A 25,078-nucleotide genomic window follows, 5' to 3' on the forward strand; every position below is an offset into this window, starting at 1 on the left:
ATTAAAAAAATGTTAAACTTTAATTGCAATAATTTAGGAATGTTTTGAATTCCTGAAATTTATAGTAAAAATATAATAAAATCGTTCATGGTGAGATAATAATTTTATGATATCCAATTTTATCATCATTTTTATTATGTTAATTTCGAATAAAGAAAAAGTATAAGAAATCTTGTACACGATTTTCAAACCTTATGTTTTCGAGTAAAAAATGTTGTATATTGATTACAGCAGTATTTATACACTTATGTAATTTTGATGATTTTTGTAGAATTATTTGCTTTGATTATTTTTAAAATATACTGTGCACGAATTGGTTTCAATAATACTCAACTCCTAAAATCATTGTCCATTCACAAATCAACATTTTTTTCTTGAAAAACTCCAATCCTATTTACAAAATTGTGTCATTGAAAGGATTAAATAATCTTATGGTTTATATGTATTGACCATGAGATCTAATAATTTTTTTTTTATATAGCATTATTCTCATAAATCATGGTTTTCCTTGTCATGATGTATCTTTTTGTAAGACACTAATGTCGTTATTTCTGTCATCGCTAATATAATACACATTATTATACAATTTAAACCATATAAATATATAAAAATAAAATACATTAACTTAGATAGAAAGATTAAAACCAATTGGAATTGGTTAAATCGGTAATTTAAAAAACTTAGTTTTAGATCTTAGTTTTTTCATTATCATAAAAAAAACAGTATAAAGGTTTAGGATGATGTGAATTCGATCCCATAGTTAAAAATAATATATTTATACGTTTACATAATACTTCAGTTCTATTTTTAAAATGTGTACTATCAATAGTATTAATTTGGGACAATTACGTTTTCTAAAATAATGACGTCACACTAATCTCATCCTAAGTGAAATTTAAATTTTTTCGTTTTTTTCAACATTCAATATTTTAATATTTCAATAAGTAATAGTAGGTAGTTCGCGTTTGTACAAGGAAAGTGATTAAAAAAAAAAAAAAATTAAAAATTAAATGGAACGTTAAAAATTATTGATAAAAAAGAAACTTAATAGTTATTTCTTTATTATGTAATTATAGCTAATAACATCTGCACTTGAAGCTAAAAAAATTCAAATAACCCTAAAACTTGTCGATTACCAATTGTTAGTTCTTTGCAATGTTAAATCGTTCAGCGGAATACAAATTATAAAATATTTTATAGATTCATTTTTAATTATGAAATATAATTAAAACAAATTTATAGAATAATATATCTACTGGTACTCAATTTAAAATTAATTAATAATATTAATTATAAATGCTGTCATTTACATTATTATTTCGTTATATAAACAATAATATTAACATTTAATATATCATTCTAAAAACCTTATTAAATCAGATAAATTATGCATAAAAAACTAAATGTAATTCTAAATTGAAATAATTAACAAAAATATTATCCTATATTTTCTGATGGAAAAATATTTGTGTGGTGGCATAATAACGAGTGTTTGTCAAATAACATCACCTGGGAGATGAGAATGTATTAAAATTCTGATCATTCCGTTAGTGGGTTAACGTAAATACTAAATAAAATTGAATAAAGTGAGTTTAAAATGGGCATTATACTCTATAGGACTAAAATACCGAAGAGAATTTTCTGGTAGTTATAATAATCTTTTTAGATAACGGTTATCTCAATAAACCTCAAGTTCTAAATTAAATTAAAGTAAATTGTTCGAGTTTATGGCTTGTTAGAAGAGGTTTTAAATTAATTCCCTAATAATAAAAGCAAATTATTAAATTAATATTTAATATTGCCTAAGCCATATACATAATACAGTAAAATTTATATAGCAACATTTAACTAATCAATAGTAAATGAATATGGATAGTGTATTCAATAGATTTATTAAAATATAATTTCAATCTAAGAATATCTAGTACTAAGTATTGAAATCTAAAAAAAATATTAAAAATCTATAAATACATCACTACAATATAAATTACATGAATAGTTGATAATAGATAATTGGTAATTATTATTGATATCTTAATAAATATGTTTTTTGTTAAGAATTATGATAAGTGTGTTGTGTTGTATATCTATTTTAAAACAATCATACTTTTAAGATTTTAACAGAAGTGTGCATTGTTTGAGTATTTTTATTAGCCAGCTGAACAACTTAAAACATTTAATACATCATTTTTATAAATTGGAAATCAAATACGTACTATATATTGAAGGGATCATTTTTTTTATAATTCTCGAGAGCTTCTGATAATATTAAAAAAAAAAAAAAAAAAAAAAAAAAAACAATATGAACTCTGAAAATAATTTTAAAAAGATATTAAGATCCTATTTTCAACTAACTACACTTATTACTATATATGGTTAATTAACTTATATTCGTAATCATTCAGAATCATTTACCATTGCAATATGTTTGAAATTGTTTTTCGAATTTTAAGCACTATAGTCTATAATGTCCTAACTCTTTTATTTTAATTTTCTATTTAATAGCTTTCTGTATTTTAAATTTTAATATTAAACTCCAGTAGAGAATTTTATAAATTATTAGAAGACTTTAATATAATATTATATTATGTGGTCGTATTCTAGAACAACAGCTAATCGTTTCGTTTAACGAAAATATTAAACAACAATAATCAAATGTTTCCAATCATATTAAAGCTTTGATTTACAATTTTAGCATATTTTTTTATTTTATTTAATAACAAGGTCATCTCCTCAATGGCTTATGCCAAATAAAAATATTATGCCAATTTATTTAATACACAAGCGTTGTAAACGTTGGTATAGTTATTACAATGTAGTCATTTTTCTTTCGAAAACAACGCTTGGCAAGCCAGAATATATTAAGCAAATTTATTTTGCGATAAATTTACTTCCAAGAGTACAGGTTTGGAATGGTTATTTTTTAAGCCCGTGCACGTACGCAACACATTTCACATTGTACCTGAAAATAGGCTGTTTAATAACCCAAAATACTTAGCTGAATGCTATGAATTTATACTGATATCAGTTATATCCAATCACCTTAACATGTGTGACAGTTTCAAAATATGTTTTGATAATTTAAAAACAAATAAAATCACTGGTAGCAGCTTTAGGTTTAAATTAACTATTTCAAATAATAATGTACGTTGTTTTTTATTATTTTATGTACAAAATGTATCCATAAACTTGGTGTATATATTTAGGAAGGCAAGACAGGTTAAAAAATGTTTTAACTCATTTAGTTGAATTACCTTTTAAAGAAAATTTAAGTTAAGTTTAAGGTTAAAATTATTTATTTTTTTTGTTTTTATATATGTTAAAATTACATGTTAATTATAAAAAAAGGAAAATTTAACTAAGTAAAACATAGTTATAAACAAATTGTCTGTGATATAAAAAAATAATTATATATAACAATTATCTATCTCACTATAAATTATACATAACTCTACACTGAAAATAAAATTAAGTTCCCTTGGTGCGTCATATGCTTATCTTTATATACCTATGTCTTTTAAATAATTTCGATAAATTAAAAATGTAATAAAAAATACATCACTTTAAAACATATAACTTTATATTTAAAAATAAATAAATAAGATTTATTTTTATTTAAGAGTATTTAATTATTTATAATTACGTAGTTTCGTGTTAGGTTATTGATAAAATTTTACCTCGCAAACGTTTTTACTAAAATAAATTGTTTTTTCCTCTACACCGAAATATTAAATTTAAAAAGTAATAATTATACTGTAAAATATTTATTTAAATTATAAATATAAAATTACGTATACAGATATATGACAATGCTGAAGGTTTCAGAAATTATTTTAAACATTTGTTTTTAAATTTCATAAACTTGTATATAATGAAAGCAGACACGTGTAGATCAAGAAGTTTTACGCTTATAATAAATCACATACCTATTATATTATAGGTCATATTCAAAGACTATCGTTGGAATTAAATTATGTTTTAGATCAAACCTTGATCGCAATCGTTATGATTATGTTAAACCATTATGCGTTATTGTCTATATCAAAAATGTATATTTTTTCCTTAGGTTAAATAATCTCAAATGAAATAACCAAACTAAATATTGTTTTGTCAAAAATGATTAAATATGTTTGCTATATTTTTTAATTTACAATTGCAAATTATTTTATAAAATAATATTGTAAGATTAAAACATATGAAAAATAAAAATAATGAATTATTTATATATTATTTTTTAATATAAAATACATTATAAATTGTTAAACATTTTGTGATTCAAAACAGACATTTGTCAAAAAGGTTGTGATAAAAAACTATTTTATATTATATCAACGTTATTTCATTATAATTTTGTTTATTGGAATTCTGAGAATACAAAACGGTTGAATTTATATACCTTGTCTAAAATATTATCATACTTAACGAATAATTATGCGTTTAATCTTTAATGCTAAACGAAAAACTTTTAAATTTGTTTTAATACCATCCCATATATATAATTCAATTAATTATAAAATAACTACAACATAAACATTAAGTTGAAAAATTAATAAAGTTTTCAGAGTAAATAATAAGCTATTAACACTGTTTAATAAACCTTAATTCAATTAGTCGTGTTTTGAAGCAATGAATCATACCTATTGTAAATAATGACTAAATTACTAGAGGTATTTTTTTTTTTTTTTTTAAAGTTCGAATACTTTTAGTTAACCACGATACTTTAAATACAGATAAAAATGCACTACACCATACTCGTACTAGATGATAAATGCACAACAAGAGCATTAAGTTATAGACTGGCTATTTCATTTCTTCATTTTACATACTTTTCTTCACATTACTATGAAATATAAATTAATCAATACTATATTATAAATTGAATTATTTTGTCTGGTCCTTCGCATGAGAGAATCAGTGAGATCTGAGATTTAATTCTCTTTGAGAAATAATATAAAATAAATAATGAGTTATGGGTCAAAGTATTTAGATTATAATTATCCAAACTTGTTACACAAATGTTTTCAATGTGTGTATTATACGCGTGTATTATATATTATATATATATATGTTATATGTATAACATTTAGGATTTCTCTTTCAATATGTAAGTACAGCTAAGTCAATACGTTATTTAATTATGGTGAGATGATATTAAATTAATAAAGTTATTAATTTGTTCATTGTTGAATTTATGTTTGTTAGAGATTTTTCATTTACTGAACATAAAACTATGGTAAAAATATTATGACAGGTCATGTTTAATAGTTGACATAAATAAAGAACGAAATATGTTTCAAAAAATATTTTGATGTGTTTCAAAAATAATATATTACCAAGACATAATATGTCACCATGAAATGTTAGACAAAAGAAATTCACGGTAGGTACTATAATTCACAAAAAAAATACATATCAATTCAAGTGTATAATTAATTGTATTCTAAATGTTTCTGCTATACTAAAAATGTTCAGCTTAATTAAGTAATATTTTTATAATTTTATTTTATTAAAAGCTGTGATCTCTGGGTTTAGTTTAGTATGGTTTTAAACTATGCATTGTTATAAACTTTCCGTTCAATGAACATTACATTTTCTAATTATTTCTATAAATATATAATTTAAACCGTTTCAATAGGCTCTTAAACGGGATAAAGTAAATTATACATCATTACATAGATACAGCAAACAAGTGATGTTTTTCTTTTATTTTTTTAATCGTTAGTTGATTGTCTGGTAGAGATATGTATTTATTAGGGATTAGTCGTCATCGAGAGAGGATTTGTCGAACAAAAACACACGTCTATATTTTCCGGGAAGAATTTTTGTTTTCATTAAAAAATATATTTATCAGATAATAATCACTAACACCTCTTTTTCACTGAGAGTTCACAATGGATAATATATAGCATATATTATTGTTATAGCATACTATGTAGGCACATAGAAGCTTATAACACAAAGTCAACGTCGGTCAAGGGAATTTTTCAATCGATTTTTACCAGACTTATTTTGTTTTATTGTTTTTCGCTTACACTCATTAAGTTTTTATGTATTTTTACGTCAACTAAATAACCATATAGCCGTGCACACAATGACGATACCACACTTTATGTAACTGTATGATTATGTCGCTCCGCCAACCACGACTACCAGTCCTTAGGGTATCACATGTTTCGTGTAACCACGAGGGTAGATCGGAGTGAATAGCCTGGAAAAAAAGAGCACACAGTGCCGTCATTTGTTTACACACAATAATACGCACTCTCACATTCAGCACCAGCACCGTTGGGTGGCTGGAGTTTTTTCGTCGGCGGTGGCGTTAGAGGCCCAGCGACTTTAATTATACATGAATCGGTCACCGTCTCGCCATGCTGTATGACTAATCGATAAATCGCGAGCACTCTAACCTACGCTGTATTAAACGCGCGTATATTATAACCAACGGATATATTTCGCACGACGATTATTGCTAGAACTTCGTTCAAACGAAACGAGCCACGTTCTAGTAAATGCAAGCTCTACGCCCGGGAAATGACAGATGGAAGACTGAAAAACGCCTTTCTTATCTAAAACCCGGGTTCTTTGACTACTGTATAGCCACTATTTTTATGAATGTTTCACGCTAAAAAGAATTTAAATAATGTAGAACATCATTAATTTCACATAGAGTTGTTTGTACCGTAGGGATATCATATTAATTTGTATGTGACACACACAATGATGGTAATAGTATATATATTAAATTTAAAATAGTATCAATACGTGTATTATATCAGGTATATCTTATAAAATTATATTTAGTAAAATAATTTGATAAACTTTTCATATTTGAACGAGTTTTGATAATAAAAATATTTACTGATAATTAAAAAGTCATTGTTAAGATCACTATAATACAAATTAAGAATTTTATAATAGCTTTAGTTATTTCACTTTCACATAAATTGTATCAAAAAATGAATGTTACAAGTTTGTGTTAATTTTTTCAATCAATAATTTATACAAAAAATATTTACAATATTTATATGATGTTTGTAAAATGGTGATCCTCCTTTAAAATATAAACTAGATCAAATATTTTACTAAAAACAATCTTCGAACATAAAAAAGCTCTAATGCAACATTTTTCGTACTGTTCAGTATATAAAAAAACTGATATAATATTATTAAATCTTTTTTTATTTAAAATATTTTATGGAAATATGTATTTGGTTAAATAACAACGCAATTTAATTTTTCAATTAAGGTACCTACATTTTGTGTAGCTAAAACATACTTAAAAATAATTTATATTATACGTTATTATATTATATTATTGATTTAAAATTGTAAATGTCTAGTGGACAAATAAAAGTTCAATAAAATGCTTAATATTAAATTATTACTTGAATAATTAAATATCCATTAATTCGATGAAAATTGTATAGAAATTCTAGAGAGTTTGATCCTTAAAATAAGCTTAACTTGAATTTAGGCGCTTAATACATTAGCGAATATTAATGTGAATATATATATATATACGTATATATTATTTGGTACAAAATGTATTTTAATTATACTTTAAAAGCATTTAAAATGTTTATTGAGACTGTATATTTAACATTAAATGTGTATTCTTAGTGACTTTCAATATTTTAAACATAATAAAATTCATTTCATTATAACGGTATATATATATATAGCAGTATAATCTGTGACAATTTATTTAATATTAGAAATAGGTGGTGCTTACAACTATATTTAAGTTTTGATCGTAACATTAAATTAATTGACGTCAAAAACGACCTGACCATTCAGCCATACATACAGTTATAGTTCAAAAACGAATTGGACACATAAAATGATGTAGAACATAACGACATTTTGTTTTTAATGATGTAATAAAAAATAGACAAACTAACACATTTTAAACCACGTCTAAAGAGTAAACATATACACCTATTATATTTACTGCCATACGTTTATCCAACAAGACCACATAATCCTCTTTTATTAGTACATTCCGGATTTAATAAACATTCGTGGGTAGACTATGAATAACACAATTAATGTTTTGTAGGTCATATATTGCACCCAAAATACCTATTATAAGGTACACTAAATATTGAACAAAGTACCCTTAATGATGTGCGGACGCACAATCGTCGCGTTAGTTATTATTTTTATTGTCAGAAAGTTCAACCAATGATCTACATATGTCACGCGAAAAACAAATAATACTTTGTGATTAATGATTGCTCGCACTTTAGGGTTACGAAAAAAATTATCATTGATCGCATATTTTGGCAGTTGGAGATTAAATGTATATAATAAGCAACGGAGAAAATACAATGAGCAGTCACCTTTTATAAATATAATTATTAAATAAAAATTATTTTAAACATTTTTACTTAATTTTATATTCCTTTTTTATTATTATTTATTATATTACAATATTTTCACATACCATAGGTAAAAAAACTAAAAAAAAAAACTAAAAAAAAAATGAATAGATTAAATAAAAACTTTTAAAAAGAATTATTATCGTATTTCAATTATAGTGGTTTTACGAAAACCGTAGTATGGCTTATTCATTGTACGTGAAATAAAATAAAATAATTATAATATTTGATATCTTGACTATTATTATGATTATTTTTACTTTGAATGACATATTATCTTTATAAAAAGTCTGCCATGACCAATGCTTACATAATGAAAAAAGTTGTTAAATTACATAAATTTAAATAAAAAATGATCGGCCGGTAATAAAATAAAAAAAAATATAAATAATTAAAACGTTACACTTATTTTGGTGAAGAGAGGTTAAACCCTCAAGTATTGTGACAAAAATTAGGTGGTGGCCTTATATTAAGAAAATTTTGATGACAATACGAAAAATAATTAACTATAATTATTTAGCGTGAGTGCGACAACAACGATAAACCACTTGCGACGAATACGCTATTGTAGACCACAATTATATACGTTAATAAAATAAAATGTACTCAGCGATGCGGTTTTGACGACATAACAGTCGATCCACAACTAAATTATTGTAAATTTCCAATTATATACAACACGACAAAACAACAGAAGAATATTATATCTATCATAGAACAGAATATATATGGTATCTAAAGAATAATCAATTATCTTCCGTATAATAAAATAGGAATAATTATAGCGAGCGATGTGTATCGTGAGAGATAAGAAAGTGAGCATGTCGCTATTATTATAGTGGTTATAATTATATTATAATTGTCGATTTATTTTATCAGAACAATGTGGTGTAAACTGCACTCGGTTGTCGCGCGTAGACGAGCCAATGTATATTAATATGTTAATTAATAAAACACATTTAAAAGGTACCGCGATAGCAACGGGTTCATTACTAAAGTAGGTCAACATTCAATAGGTGATTGTTTATAATTATAGACAAGTGTAATTGTAATTGTGGTTGGATTTCGAGACGAAATAGTGCATGCAAAATACAATTAGGAAGTCAAATTTGATCGTTGCTAACATATTGTTAGGAAATAATATGAGTGTTTTCTGGAGCTGAGTAATAATAATTGACGGAGATTGGTTTACGTGCATAGACCATTAGAGTGTTCAAAACTATAGTTTGCCCTTTCTTGGATGTGGATGTTCCTGGCAATTCCCAAAGGATCACAAGATCGGGATCTTTTGCGGGAATACAAACAATCAAACTATATACGTTTAAAAATGTTTTATTTACTCATAAAAGTTTATAAATTTATATTTCATAATATAATAATTTCGATTTAAAGATTTCAACCTAAGACTATCGTAAGTATATAGCCCACATAATAGTTATTTTAAATAATTAAATGACAATTAGATGCAGTTTTATCAATATATATGTTAATATGTATAAAAAATATCCTGTAAATATAAAAATACACTAAAAATTCTAAATAAAAATTTTATTTTTTGAATTTTATAATGTATATGAAACGAATTCGGTGCAACCTAAACTTCCTTCTTTGTTTGTATATTCCCTAACGACTTCCGTCGAAAAAGGTTTCACGAATACGTGAATTCCCAAACGGTTCAGACATTTGAAAAATCTAAAGCTGGTTTCGCACAACTTGTGTACTCGGAGTGCAACATAACTACCGACGCTTGCTTGTGTTAAATTGTTCCTACCTAATTCATATAATATCTCCCATACGACTTGTAAAGTACAGAGATATCGATAACGTATGTGTGGGCTAATTTCTGATAACAATAAGCATTTTAAATAGGTATATATTATAAATCTATATATCGTTAAAAATTTAACAACAATATGTTACTTAAAACATTTTACCGGAAAGCGTGAAACCATGTCCGTAAACCTTGCACTAAATCTAAAAAAGCATAAATTCATTATTGATGAATTTTCATCTAATAAAGTATCCCGTATAAATTATATAAAAAATTGTGACTCAAAATTTACTTAACGTATGATTTTTTTATATTTATAATTTTTATAATTTTTAATATTTTTAACGCTAACTTTTATAATTTACTTACTATTAAAATTATAAATAAATAACAAAATAATTTTTGTCACACTTCTTTTGAGACAGTCCTATATCTGCATGAAGTGGGAAAGAATTTGTTTTGTGAAAAAGGGGAGACGTTTGGGAATTTACCTTTTTGTAAAATAGGAGTTGAAGGGGAATTTACGTTTTATTAAAATGGGAGCCAAATTAGCTATAGCCAACGAATTTTTGCTTGGAAAGCATTGTTATAGAATATAGAGCTCCCAGAAGAATGCAATTTCAATTTAAATCTACCCTAATTATCATGTATTCTTTGATATTCGTAGTACCCACCATTCTCTCGGATCTCCATCAAGTTACGTTCCTGGGAAACGTCCGATATGACTCAAGAAAAACAGGATTATTTGTAAATTAAATTTTAAAACTGAAATAGACAGTGACGTAAGCACATAACCAAAGATTTGCTTATAATATGGTGTATTTTGAAGAAAAAAATCAATTATTATTATTAAAATAATATAGCTTATTCGCCCATAATTGTATATTTAATTCACAAGCTACATATTTTTTTTTTTATAAATTCATTGCTACCTAATGTTTAATTTTATTTATAAATTTTTTTACTTGGTTTATTCTTTTTTTTTTTTTTAATTAGAAAACAGCTGTATTCAATAACAGTATTTTTCTAGTTGTGATAGATATTCTATTATAATGTTCTGACACAAACACAAACGTTTTACTTTGTACTAATTTTATATAAAAAAAAAAACAACTATTTTACATCGTTTTTTTGATATTTATAAAAGATAAGACATCAAATTGATTTGTTTCTATCAAATAAAATGCCTAATTACTACAACTGTAGTCATTTTCTATTAAATGCTATCACAATTACATTCAAGTCATTTTAAATACAGTTCAAAAATATTCGAAATGAAACGGTCTGAATAGCCATTTACTTACAGTTAATTGCTATAGAATTGTAATTATTCTAGCGATTTATTTTGATCAGGTTTCATGAAATAATAATTAAGTATTTATACAATACTAATTTTTTTTTTAATGCAAAAAAAATAATGTAAAATGTAAAATTAAAATAATAAATTAATGTAAAAATATCTTATAGATTTTAATAATACACCTATACATAATATATTGGATTAGGCTTATATTTTAAATATTCGTTATTATCTCAACATTTAATATTTAAAAATTGTATTTTCAGTTTTATACCTTGAATTTCAAATTATCAAGACATTACTCTATAGTCTATAGTAGACTTATTGAATCGATAAAAAAATGTTGACAACATAATATTTTGAACTAGAGCCATGTCAATATAAATTACATTAGTTAATAATATAAGTTTGTCATGTAATTACTATTTTTATGTAATCAAAATTAAAAATGTATTTAAGTAATTTCTATAATCAGGAATAATAATAAAAACAAATTATGGAATATCTGAGATTTTCACGCAAATCCAATTTTTGACAAAATCGAATTTGTTTTTTTTTTGTGTAACTCATAAATAAAATCTGTAGATAAATACTTGACATTTTTACCAAATTGTTATGTTTTATAAGATTCCTTATAAGTAATTTATACTAAAACCACAAAACCTAATAAATGTATAAAAGCAATTATTTTTATAGAAATTGTAAGTTTGAATTTGGAAGAAATCACTTATTTAAACAATAAATAATAATGTTTCTTTTCTTTCATGTAATTTATAACAATATTAAAAAATTTAATTTATTTTTGTTATATTTTATTCACGAGAACTTTAAACTTTTACGTATTTTATTATATTATTATGAATTTTACTATACGCAGTGACATTTTTGATTTCTTTTAAAATATTATTATACATTTATACTATGAATCTATTTTTACTGTTTTGTGGTATTTACAGAAAGATCTCATTACATTTTGAGTTATATAAGTTGATAAGTTGATATAGTATAGCAAGGGTGGCCAAACTTTTTTTGTTCAGTATCTACTAAATATATACTTTACCTTTGAAGACTTCCTTTTATCGACCATGTTGTTAATTACCACCACTATTAATTTTCGTGCCTAAAAATAAATTCTAACATGATTGACTTTGAAATCACCTTTGGTCGACCGTTTGGCCGTCCCTGTAATATGATATGAATATAATTATTATATTATTATAATAAATTAATAGTTATAGGCTGATAGACGGTCTCAGCTCAAAATCGTTTTTTATATACATTTGTTTTAATCATTGAATTAAAATTTAACACTCCCATAATCGTGACCTACTCGACACTTAGTATACAGTAGAGTAATATCTTTGCCTATCTTTTTTTTTTTTTAATTATAAATTTGAATGTAATTTCTTAAAAACATTGCTTTTTTAAAAAATACCTATTACATTTCTTTTAAATCTTAATAATTTTAATGCTTTAAAAAAAAATTGTTGATAGGACAAAACACTCAATTCCTTTATTTTCTTTATATGTGCTATGTGTTATTTTTTCACAGAGAAAACAAATATTGACCGAAATTGGCAACATGTAATTTTAATTTGCACCAAAATTAAAATCGATGACATACAGTGTCTAAGGCCTAACGATATTATATAACTACTTACTACGGGAAGTAATGAGGATACAATATTTTTTCGATAATGGACCGAAAAAGCCGAGTAACTAATGTCTAATACTGTATCAAAGCCAAATTATCAAATTATCTATTAAATTATTTAGTGTTTGACATTTTTAGATGGGTTTTAATAGTATGCTCAAAATTTGGATTCAGAAAGTAATAATTTTCATTTGTATAATATATAAAATAGAACATATAGAACGTATTTTTGATAGGCTAACCTGGACTCAACGATTAGCATACACAGGTGAAACGACAGACTGTTGTGAATGTCACGTACATTTTTATATGATGTGCCAGTTAATTCTTAAATAGTAAAATACTAAAACAAAAAAATAAATAATAAATTACACGTTCCATATAATACCTATTTAGATGTAATACCACTATACTATATTATCTTTATAATCTTGATAATCATATTATATTTTATTCAATTATAATATTAAACCTGATTATCTATGACAGTGCAAATTATATATAATTTTTATTTTGGTGTCATAACTCATTAATCTGTTTGAAGAATTATTTAATTTAATAATTTTTGTCATGATAATATCGATACCGTTTTTGAAAGTAGTTATAAAACGTTTATTTTTGAGAGAAAAAAAATAATATTTGAACACTAGTTTTTCATCCACCAACTAATGTACTGAATAGGCACATGTTCTAAACGAGCGTATTTTAAGGATGATTTATTGACTTAAGATAGACAATATATTAAAATTTGACAGAATGCATACGACAAGTTACCCTTCTGAGTAATATATGTGTATACTCTACATAGTACATAATATCGTTATTTAAAATAGAGTGCAATTAAATTATAAAAATATCTTTTATTTTTTTTTTTTTAAGTAGAGTATTAAATATTAAATTCAAACTTTTTTAATAAATTAAAATAGAAAATATAATCAATATTAGGTGCTTAATTATATATATACCTGTATATTCAATTTATTTTTGTCTAGACTTGAATGTTACCAAAATAGTCCAACGTAAAAATTTTGTTGTAAAATAAATATTAGAAAAATGAATAATTTAACAGAAAATACTTTAAAATAATTAAGGTCAAACTTGTATTTTAAAAGAATATTATATTACGTATGTTAAACATTAGTAAGCATTAATCTTGAAACCATGTAAACTACAGAGTTACAATCATTATTTGTTTTTTTTTTAAATTTGCATCTTTAAAAAAATAAGAATTAGACATTAAAAACAAACAGTATATAAGTAAACGTAACATGTATTAATAAGTGGTTGAATTTCACTAAAATAGTTTAATAACTTTAAAAAAAACAAACTAAGATTAAATTGTCTTGACGATAATATATATATTTTATAATTAAAATATACTTATGACTTTATGAATTCAAAACGAATTTGTGTTAAAAAAAAACTAAAAGTTTATTACCTATGTTTATTTTGTTTTTATATACGATGACTTTTATAGTAGTCAATGCATAGTGTGTAATAACAATGTTTATACAAGTATGTTAATTTATTAGATATGATAAACTTCAAAAAGCGTTTTAGTTTACTAATGATAAACATTTATAACAATATTAAGCATGTTTAAAATTTAGATCCATAATGTTTAATTATAACATTAAAATGCATGTTGTTCTTATTAAAAGGACATTCTTTTTAACTTTACGGTTTTAATAATACATACAATGCTTACTAGAATCTAATATTCTAATATCAAATGTTAAACTATCAACTAATGACAATGTTTTAATATTTATAAGATACCAGAAAAACTACAAAACCCACTAAAGTGGTGTAGCTGAATTGCCTATCCGTATAGCCGTGTTATAATTTGTACGAGCAGTATTGAAATTAATTAATGTCATACTTATAAAATATCGAGATAATGGACCCAATGAAGAAATATTGAAAGATAAAAGTCATATGGAAAGTGTGTGCAGAATAAACTTAAATTATTTATTGAAAATCATAGACACAGTATTATATAAAAGTAATGATCGTTTCTGGTATTAATGTTAATTATTTTAAGCTACTCGTTGTTTGTGGCGATTGGAATGTAATTACCTGGATTAAATTCAGTCGTGTTTATATTTTTGTGTAAGCATTCCGCTACACGAAAAAGAAATGGTATAAAAATAACTTAAAAAGACGCCACACCCGCATGTGATGTTGTCTCCGTCTTACTAACGTACATCATATTTGTATTTAATTATTTATGTTTTAGCTTATTGTATCTATATTATCACACCTACACCTTATTACCATATTTGTATTCTTTCTACGTAAAATTACCGTAAATTATTATCTCTTAGCGAATGTGAAGTAAATTTTACTAGTTAGGATATTTCGATTTAATTTACATTATTTTTAACTTTATTTATTGTAACTAATTTTCTATAATATTATCCTCAAATTATTGTGTTTCAAAAAGTCTTTTACTCGAAACGGTTGACATTACCACTCGGCATAATATTATTTACCTGTTTTGTCTAACTGAAAGCATAACATCAAAGCACTGCACCATTTCTATCTGGTTTTGTATTAATTAAATTAAATTACAAAATTAATACAGAGGTCGTCAGATGCATTTGTTTATTGTGTACAGACGAATAATGCCAAAGTTAATGTAATATAATAAATTTGACAATACTCGCGTTTAGTTACTGACTCACTGTATAAATATAATGTATAAAATACCTTTTACGCCCGTTTATTTAGCCCGCACGTGTTTGTTAGCACATCCCTGGTTATCGATACCGTTATCAGTTGTATACTATATACGTTTTTTTTTTTTTTTTTTTTTTAACTTATTAATAGTTATTTTCTTAAAGATATTGTATATTTTTAATTCATATTAAATTGTTGATTTTTACATTCAGTGTTGAGTTCAGATAGTAAAAGAATATCTAGATAAATATAAAATTATTAGTTAAATAAATATCTAAATTAATATGAAGATAGAATATTTCATTTTTATCTAGATATTTATCTTAGAATAGTTAATTTGTATTAATTCATGACATGCTATTGGATTCATAGCTGAGTAATTTAATTAGAAGATGCATAATCATGTAGACTTACTTTGTGTAAAAAATATATTAAAAAAAAAAAATATATGTATACGAGTACTTATATAGTAAACGAATATTGAAAAAAAATGCATGTGAATAACACAAAGAGATTTATCTAGATATTCCTATAGATTTTCATAATACTATTTAAATCTTAGGCGAAAATTAATTGTTTTATCTAAATAACATGTATCTACTGAATTTGTATCTATATATCACTTAATACTAATTATATTTCGTATACCAGACACTAATATATTATTAATTTTTATTCAGGTATATGATTCAATATAATGTATCATAGATTTATCATAGAATTTTTTTATTGATCAAAAATGTTTTAAATTAATAAAAAATATATAAAAATAGCAATGAATGTATCAATGCTCAACCGTCATTCTATACAAAATAGCATTGAATAAAGTCGAATTTTAAACTTCTTTCGGTATTGGACTTGGTTGTCGTTTTATACCGTACCGTTGTCTTTAAGTTAAAATTTTCTCATTTCTATCTAATACTATTTCTTAATAGTTATATATACTAAATAAGTCTACACAAATATCTACTGATAAAAAAATTGATACATACGTACCATTTTTGCACAAATAAATATAATATGAGACATTCATAATAATTATAATAAAAAAATACAATTGAAAGAATAGCACCTATTAAAATATGTAGGTATTTCTTAGAGTCTTAACAGAGACATAAATGTATTGATTTTATAATGATGTGTGTGTGTGTGTGTGTATTTTTTTTTTTTTTTTGTGATTGTGTTCACCTTTTAGGGCAGTAAAAATGCTTCGATTTTAACTTGTGGGGGAGGGGGTTAAACAATGAAACAAGCATTTTTACGTAACACCCGTTTTCGGCAATATTGATTCCTTTATTTTGTTTTAATTCATAAACGAGTAACTGAAGAAACTAAAAATTCTCACAAACTGGTTTATATTATCATTTTTTTCATTATATGATTTAAAAATTATGAAAAGTTTTTTGAGCTTTTTTTTGAAATATTTATAAACAATTAATCTTTTTTATTTATTTTTTTGTTTTATTATAAAAAGTCGATAAAAAATGTATGAATACTGAATACAAAATGATTTATAGCCATTATATTTTTTAACAATCATAATATAAATTTAACATTTTGACAATATACGTCATAATATCGAAAGTTAACAATTTTTTTTTTTTTGTTAGACATTCATAAAATGTTTTGTTTTTTTATATAAGGTTTGAAAATTTAATGCAAGTGTTCTTATTAGTTTTTCTACCTACACCAAAAATAACTATTTTATAAGGAAATAACATAGTTTTTTTTTATAATCATTTGAAGTTGAAGTTATTATGGCATTACATAATCACCCGTAAAATAACAAATTATCTCCTAAAATTATTTTTGATATTTTGTTGTAATTCAAGAAACAATAACCGTAGATACTTAAAATTTTAGTGAAATGTTCATGTTAGCATTTTATAAACAAAGTATAGTTTTCTAATTATTTTGATTTTTTAAGCTATTTATAGATATTTGTAATTATTTTTAGTATTTTTATGAACAACAATAAAATATTTTTAATTAAATTTCTTAAAAAGTATACAAGTTCTCACATAAGTTGATTCTATATCTATATAAAAATATTAAAATTACATTATCACAGATTTTTTTTATATTCATTCAAAGTTCAACTTTTTTAAATTCATCAATTATCAATTACGAACATTTACAAAGTTTTATTATAGTATTATAATTATTTTTGTAGAGAAAAAAAATATAAAATGTTCAATTTGTATAACTAAGATTTGAAAATGTAATACAATATTTTGCATAAGTAGTCTTAATTTAAACGAAATTAAATATTAAAACGACAAATAACAATATTCATACTTAATTGTATTATTTATTTCGTAGGGAATTAAAACTTTTAGGTATACTTACAATTTTAATTAACGCAATGAGAATTTCAAAATATGTAGATTAATTTTAAATATTAAATATTCATAATATGAATCTATTCACCTTATTTTACTATAAGACGGTATTGACTCAAAACCTGACTATAATAGTATAATAATATACTAATAGTTCCTATAAATTATACTTAAATAATGTAATGAACGGAATTACTTTGACAAAAATTTAATCGACCTACCGTGGTTAATACTAATAGTAAAGTAAATTACTTGATTAACAATATCAAATTACTTAACATGAAATGTACTTTTGATATAGGCTGGCAGTCTGTCTCCGTGTTTTTTATATGCAATGATATATCATTGAATTAAAATTTAACACATTCATTAAAGTGACCCACTTGACATCTACAACACAGCAGTGAGCCGGTATACTTGCCAACTTTTTTGCTTTTTTTTTTTTAATATGATTTATTGTAGAGTGGGTTTCTAAGTAGTCTAATCCAACACTTTTATTTGTCATAAATGTATGTGCGATAGATTGCAGGGTTGATAAGTAACATATGTATCAAACATTTATATTGAAAATAGTATATTCACACTTATCCATTTCCCCCATTAAGGTTTTTTATTTTATATTATGAGTAAAATTAGTGTTATTGTTAAATATTGACTAAATAATAATAATTAAAGTTGAAATAAATAAAACATTAAGTTATGACTTATATAAATTGAGTATCTGCTAAATATAAATGTTATGCACGATAATGAGATTCAGAAGTTTAGCTTTGTAATGAAATCTATTGTATGTTTCATTTATTTATACTTCTCAAAAACGACAGCGACATTACTTTTTTTTATAAATGTTCCAAACATTTCAAATATTTTGTTGTCTTAAAAAATAAAAAGTATTTTCTTTGAACTTTTCATTAAATATCAAGTACAAAATATTTGGAACGAATTCATATTGTGCTGACGAAGCTTGATGGTATTAAAATTAAATTTCTTTTTAAACTACCATTTCGAATCGAAACAGATATTATACTTGTAAACATTACTATGTTTATAAACATAAACAAATATTATATAGTCGAGGAAACGAAAAACCTAGATACAAAATACAATATATTGTTATCAATATTCCGTTGTATGATTATGTTTTATACTTATTTTATAACTTTGACTGTCAAAGTAGCGACCCAATGATAATATAAATATTTAAAAAAAATACAAATGCATTTTAATTATGTTAAAATGGTTTTAGGTCCATAAATACTTGTATTGTTACTGTTAAGTTAAATGGCTCAAAAAATATCAGAAAAAAAGTAGTCAGTATTTGAGGATTTCAAACTATTTTAATCATATAGGTAACTATTTAAGTTCAACGCCATCATATCTAACGCATAAACTAACATAGTTATAATGTTAGAAACTAAACTACAACAATATAATGTAATCTTTAATATTTTTGATCATGTCTGATTATATTTGGATTGCTGCATAAGACAACGCATAAAAACAACGGCAAATCGATTTTAATCAACCAAAAACACTTATTCTTAATATACTTGTAGTGGTAAAATGGAATAATATACGTATTCAACATTAAGTTAAACAATAATAATAATTACTATTATTAAAACGATCTGTTTGCTTACTTTTATTTTCTTTGCAATTCTCACTTTATGCCATTTTAAAATTATTAATTTAGTATTATTTATTGAAATCAATATTTAAATTTTTTTATTAGGCAACTAGAAATAAATAATAAACAACACAAAAGCGTAAATCACTTTCAATACCTTTTTTTCTTCAAAATGAATCCCAAGTTAAACTCAAATAAACGACAAAATATGATATTGGTACCTTAAAATAATAAAATGTTAAAAATTGACAATTTTAAAAGTTTGAAAAAAATATAATCCTTTAATAAATTATTATTTTTTTGTATCTATATTGTAATGCTAATGCGGTCGACCTCAGTTTAATATAATTCAAATTATTGTATTTTATGTATTAATCTGTTTAATTTAAAAAAATGTAAATATATTGGTCTTCGGGAATTGTTTTGTTGACAAAACGTCTTAATAATAACTGAAAACATTATGGTTGGTGCATTAGAATCCATCTCATTACTAGGACTTGAATTTATATGTATTTATTATGCTACCGAAATATGTACATAAATATGTGCTAAAAAACTCAAAATATGTATTTTACTAATATGATTTATTCATTAGTATTTAGGTATAGAATATACCCATATAAGTTTCTAATGAAACAAATTATATTTTAAATAGTAAAATTATTAGAAAAAAAGTATTAAAAATTATAAAATATAAAATAAAAAAAAGCTAAAAAAAAAATAAAATATATTAATTATCTTGATTATAATTTATGATAACATGCATTTTTAAATTTTCAAATTCAAAAGAACATAATAATTAGCAGCTTTAAATCAAGTTCCCCGTCTGGTTACAATCGGCTGTGAAGAGAGGCTTAAATCCGGGTAGGTATATAAATAAATATTTCTAAATATTTCGATGCGGGTACAAGCTTTTAAAAATATCTATTGGACCGTAGATATCAATTCGTCTACTTTTGTAAATTTTTATCGGGTGGTTTCTGCTATTCAGTGAAATGCGTATGCTAAACACTTAAATGGATCATTTAATGAACAAATTGTCGACATATGCAGGAAAAATGAAATTATTGAGAAATATGTAAAAAAAATGTACTTATGAAAAAATATGTAAAATATAGTTAATTTCATTGGAAATCCCTTGAAACGAATTTATCACTCACCCAAATTAATTTATCAAGTTACAGTAAAAATATATATTTACAAATAAATCTGAACCCTACTTATTACTGATCAATATTTTGGACTTTAAGCTATTATTAATTAATTTATGAATTTTTAATTATTTATACAGGATTAAAAAGTCGTATAAATTGTTTTTATAAAATTATCAGAAACCGAAAAAATATGTACTTAATTTTGGTCTGAAAATCCATCAAATTCTATTTTTCATTCGTCTAAATGTCAATTCCCTGCGTTATTATTATTATTATTATTGTTATTATTGATTTACCGACATAATATTACAACGATGCAAGTCTAAACGAATTATAGACGTACTCCATCATCAGAACAAATCGAATTCGAAGTTGGTTATTAAACCGAAAAATTGGTTGTAAGTGTATATTATAATATTGTTTCCAGCGGAGTTTCGTCGGGAAAGGCTTAGACGTTTTACCGGAAATGCGTACTTCTGTCATGTGACGATTAACTTGAAACTCAGAAACGCAAGGGCTATGAGAATATAATAATAGTCTTTCAATCACGTCACGGGATGACGTTTGTATACAGAATAACATCTGACGACGGCGGGCTTTGCTGCGATATTTAATAAAGTGGTCTATACCGCATCATCGTTGTTGACCACTGCGATAAAAATAATAATATTATGCAATACGAATATTATTATGACATAATAAATATATAGGATGTTTGCATATACTTACACACACACGCATGCATAGTACAACATAATAAAATAAATATATATAACGGATTGTACGCACAGTTTACGACAATATCTCTGGCCGAATGAGTTTCTGGTTGAATGAGTTGGGAGTTATACCGTACACAATATTTGACTTTTCAAGTTTGAAACATTTTTTGATTGTTTTTATTTTTGCTGTTTACCTCGTGTATGGTATATATACTTATTCGTAAACGTAGCTATAGGTATCATGACCTAAACGTAGGGTGGATTAACGAATTTAACCGATTGATAACTGCCGAGCATTGAACGATAAAATTAAAAAACTAATTTTCAGTATAAAATAATACGTATTGAGTCATCAATTGCCCAGTTATTAGTTTTTTGTTTCGTAGGTATAAACATTTGAAACGATAATCTTCAATAGATTAAAATGTCAATGCCCGTATTTATATTGTATACGGGCCATCAACACACGCGAGAAAACAGCTAGGGAGTTAAACGTATCGTATGTATAAATAATATTATTGACTCATCCCTCGGATGTCGCCCGTACACATTGTAACAGGACAGGTAACGTCAATTCAACATATTTTTTTTTAACATTTGACAAAGTTATCGGAAGGGGAGGGAAGGAGATGCACTTAAATACAAAATAACAAAATAAATATTCTTCAATAACAGCGTATGAACAAATACAATTTTGACACGACTGCAGTTATAATCTTTAGTTGAGTTAGGTGAAAACAGTTATGAACTCTTAAGGTTACCTACTTAGTTTCTTTCAAAATCTATCAACTATAGACTGTATAATATATAGCAACATGGTTTGCTCTCCTGATCATTATATTATATATTCTACGGCCGTGATGATTCTTTCAGCCGCATCGCGGAGTGCATTATAATATTAATAATGTTAATACGCTTACACAGGTCGCGTTGCCGCAAAAGACCGTCGAAAAACTGGGCGGCGAATTCGTGGACGTTTTTCGGTTGCACGCGAATCACGGCTCGGACCAGCCGGTCGGCCAAATAGTCGAGTCCCCGAGGTATTTCCGTACGTTTCCTGTACGCCTCGTACGCCATTCGTCGGTCCACCATGATCTGCCGGTTTCCGGATCCGTCGCCGCTTCGTCCGCACCGGTAAGACGGAAACGCCACGTCGTAACCGGACGCGCGCGTAAAATAATTCTCCCGTAGCGTACGCAAAACGGCCGCCACGAACAATGCCAGCCGATTGCTCGCCCCCACACACACACAGAGCTTGATCGCCGTGCACCCTCCGACCCCACCCCCGCCACCAAGTCCAAAGTGTGTTGTCCGCGACTTGTTACCATAACGACATCGACGGCTGTATATTATAATATGCGAAGCCTTCGTGATAACACGGACGTCACGATACGTATTATAATATACATTCAGGCGTGTGAGTGTGTGAGTGTGCGTGTGTGTGTGCGCGTGTGTGTGCGTGTGTGTGTGTATGTGCGTGCGTGAACTGTAGTAAGTAATCGTACGTATGCGAGATCGTTAGCCTTTGAACCGCCCTAAACCGTGACCGTGGTCCGGGTCGAATAAAGAAACTCGGATCGTCCTTGGCGTGCACATACTCGACGAGGGTTGTGTAGGTTGCGTATATTTATTGTGTCCGTCTGGATTGGTCTGTGTGAGTGTATAATATACTGATATTATATGTATATAAACTCATTATACATTTTGCGCGTGTGTATTATACGGATGCCTCGCCGCCAAGTCCTCGATTCGCCTGCAGTTGCTGCCCAATGACCGCTTCGTAGAAGTCACGGTGTTTTTGAAAGGTAAAATCGATATCCCCCCCCCCCCGTCGGGATAAGACGCCCCTATGTAAATGTTAGCGTCGTGCCATTCCGCCGCGCACGTTACCTCTCAAGCGAACGCTGTCCAGCGATAAATCGTCAAAGGTTCCATAACGCAACAAACGTTATGACTAAACCAAGTCGAAAAATAACGGATGAGGTCAAGGTGTATAATATTATTATCATATTATAACTATTATACGGTGAACGAAATACGCTTTTTGATTAATCATAAATTATAAAACGTGATTATTGTATTACATAATATCATAACAATTTGTGTATATTGATCAACGGATAATTTAATTTTGATTTCTATATAAAAAAAAATAAAATAAATAATTCGAAGACACAAGAGATTAAAAACAAGAACAACTAAATACATATTTGTGATTTATAGTAAAAAAAAATAAATAATTTGCCTACTTTCTACGAGTAGCTTTATAATGTATAAATCGTACTGATTCTACAAGTATTAAATTGTTGCGTATTTTATATTATATTCCTTGCCACCATAACCAACTAATCAGAAAATATAACGTCATCAGCTAGTCGGGCCGATAAGCATTTTCACAATCTAAATAATGCTATTGTTTCACCCTCTGTCTTTTTAAATTGAGAATTTAATACGGGCGCATAGAAATCGATAATTATTCTATAGCAAACCATCGCGTGTCCAGATTCATTGAACGTAATTATTACATTTTGACTTAGAAATACAAAGCCAAATCACTCGGAGATTACGCCGATGTAATACTATTATATATTTGTATGCGCAACTGAGTAGTGCGGTGTATATTCCAATTTAATCAGTAATACACTATTTTTTGCTATCTACCTACCGCCGAATTTCGATTACTTTTTATTAATGCCGTTTCCTCCAGTTTTTCAGCTCGGTCCCCGCCCATATCGAATTTCTAGTCCACACGCGTGGATTTGGTTTCTGCTACAATCCCTTCGTTTTTTCTCGATAAATTGCCTTTCAAAATTGAGTCTTGGAATTCTGGTGGTATAATGTGTATAGCGCCACTGTGATAGATTATACTTCGGTGCTGTTACACCTTTAAGCGAAATGTAAAACATTCATGATTTGATTAATCGAATTTTATCAGTAAACAAATGATAACCAAAAAAGATACAAAATAATTAAATATCAATATTTGTTTTACGTAATGACATATTGAAAATTGCATAATATTTAAAATATCTGATAATACTTTTTTTTTTATACAGCACGGTATTAATAAACTATAACTTTTAAGATAAATAATGTTTTTTTACATCATAGTAAGAGTCAAAAAAATAAAACAAAAATATTTACATTTTTACCGGATGCAGAAATATTACAGTATTTTATAAATACATTGCAATACTAAAACATCTACGATTTAGCTTAACTGATATTACTTAAGATACACATTAGTAAAATTTACTTCTTATATCTGTGAAATTATTTTATTAGTTTTATATGAAAACGTGTTTTGATAAATGTAATTGATTTGTGTATTTATGATCAATTGAATATGTTTTCAATTTCATATTGTGTAATTAGTGACGTTTATATTATATTATATCCATTAATATTATACATAAATTATCATATATTCACTTTATTCAGAAAATGC

The 25,078-nt window shown here is 25.7% G+C and overlaps 1 protein-coding gene across 1 annotated transcript in view; it reads right to left on the reverse strand.

Moving 5' to 3' along the window:
* Positions 1 to 22,785, reverse strand: part of LOC113558469 (cell wall protein IFF6) — a 131,258-nt gene extending 108,473 nt beyond the window's left edge. Inside the window, exon 1 of the mRNA XM_026963928.1 lies at positions 22,551 to 22,785. Coding sequence (XP_026819729.1) covers positions 22,551 to 22,722 — 172 coding nt within the window. The 5' untranslated portion in view covers positions 22,723 to 22,785. The remainder of the gene's footprint in view (positions 1 to 22,550) is intronic.
* Positions 22,786 to 25,078: the final 2,293 nt, after the last annotated feature.

The sequence above is a fragment of the Rhopalosiphum maidis genome, chromosome 3, assembly GCF_003676215.2.
Source record: "Rhopalosiphum maidis isolate BTI-1 chromosome 3, ASM367621v3, whole genome shotgun sequence".
NCBI classification, from domain to species: Eukaryota; Metazoa; Arthropoda; class Insecta; order Hemiptera; family Aphididae; genus Rhopalosiphum; species Rhopalosiphum maidis.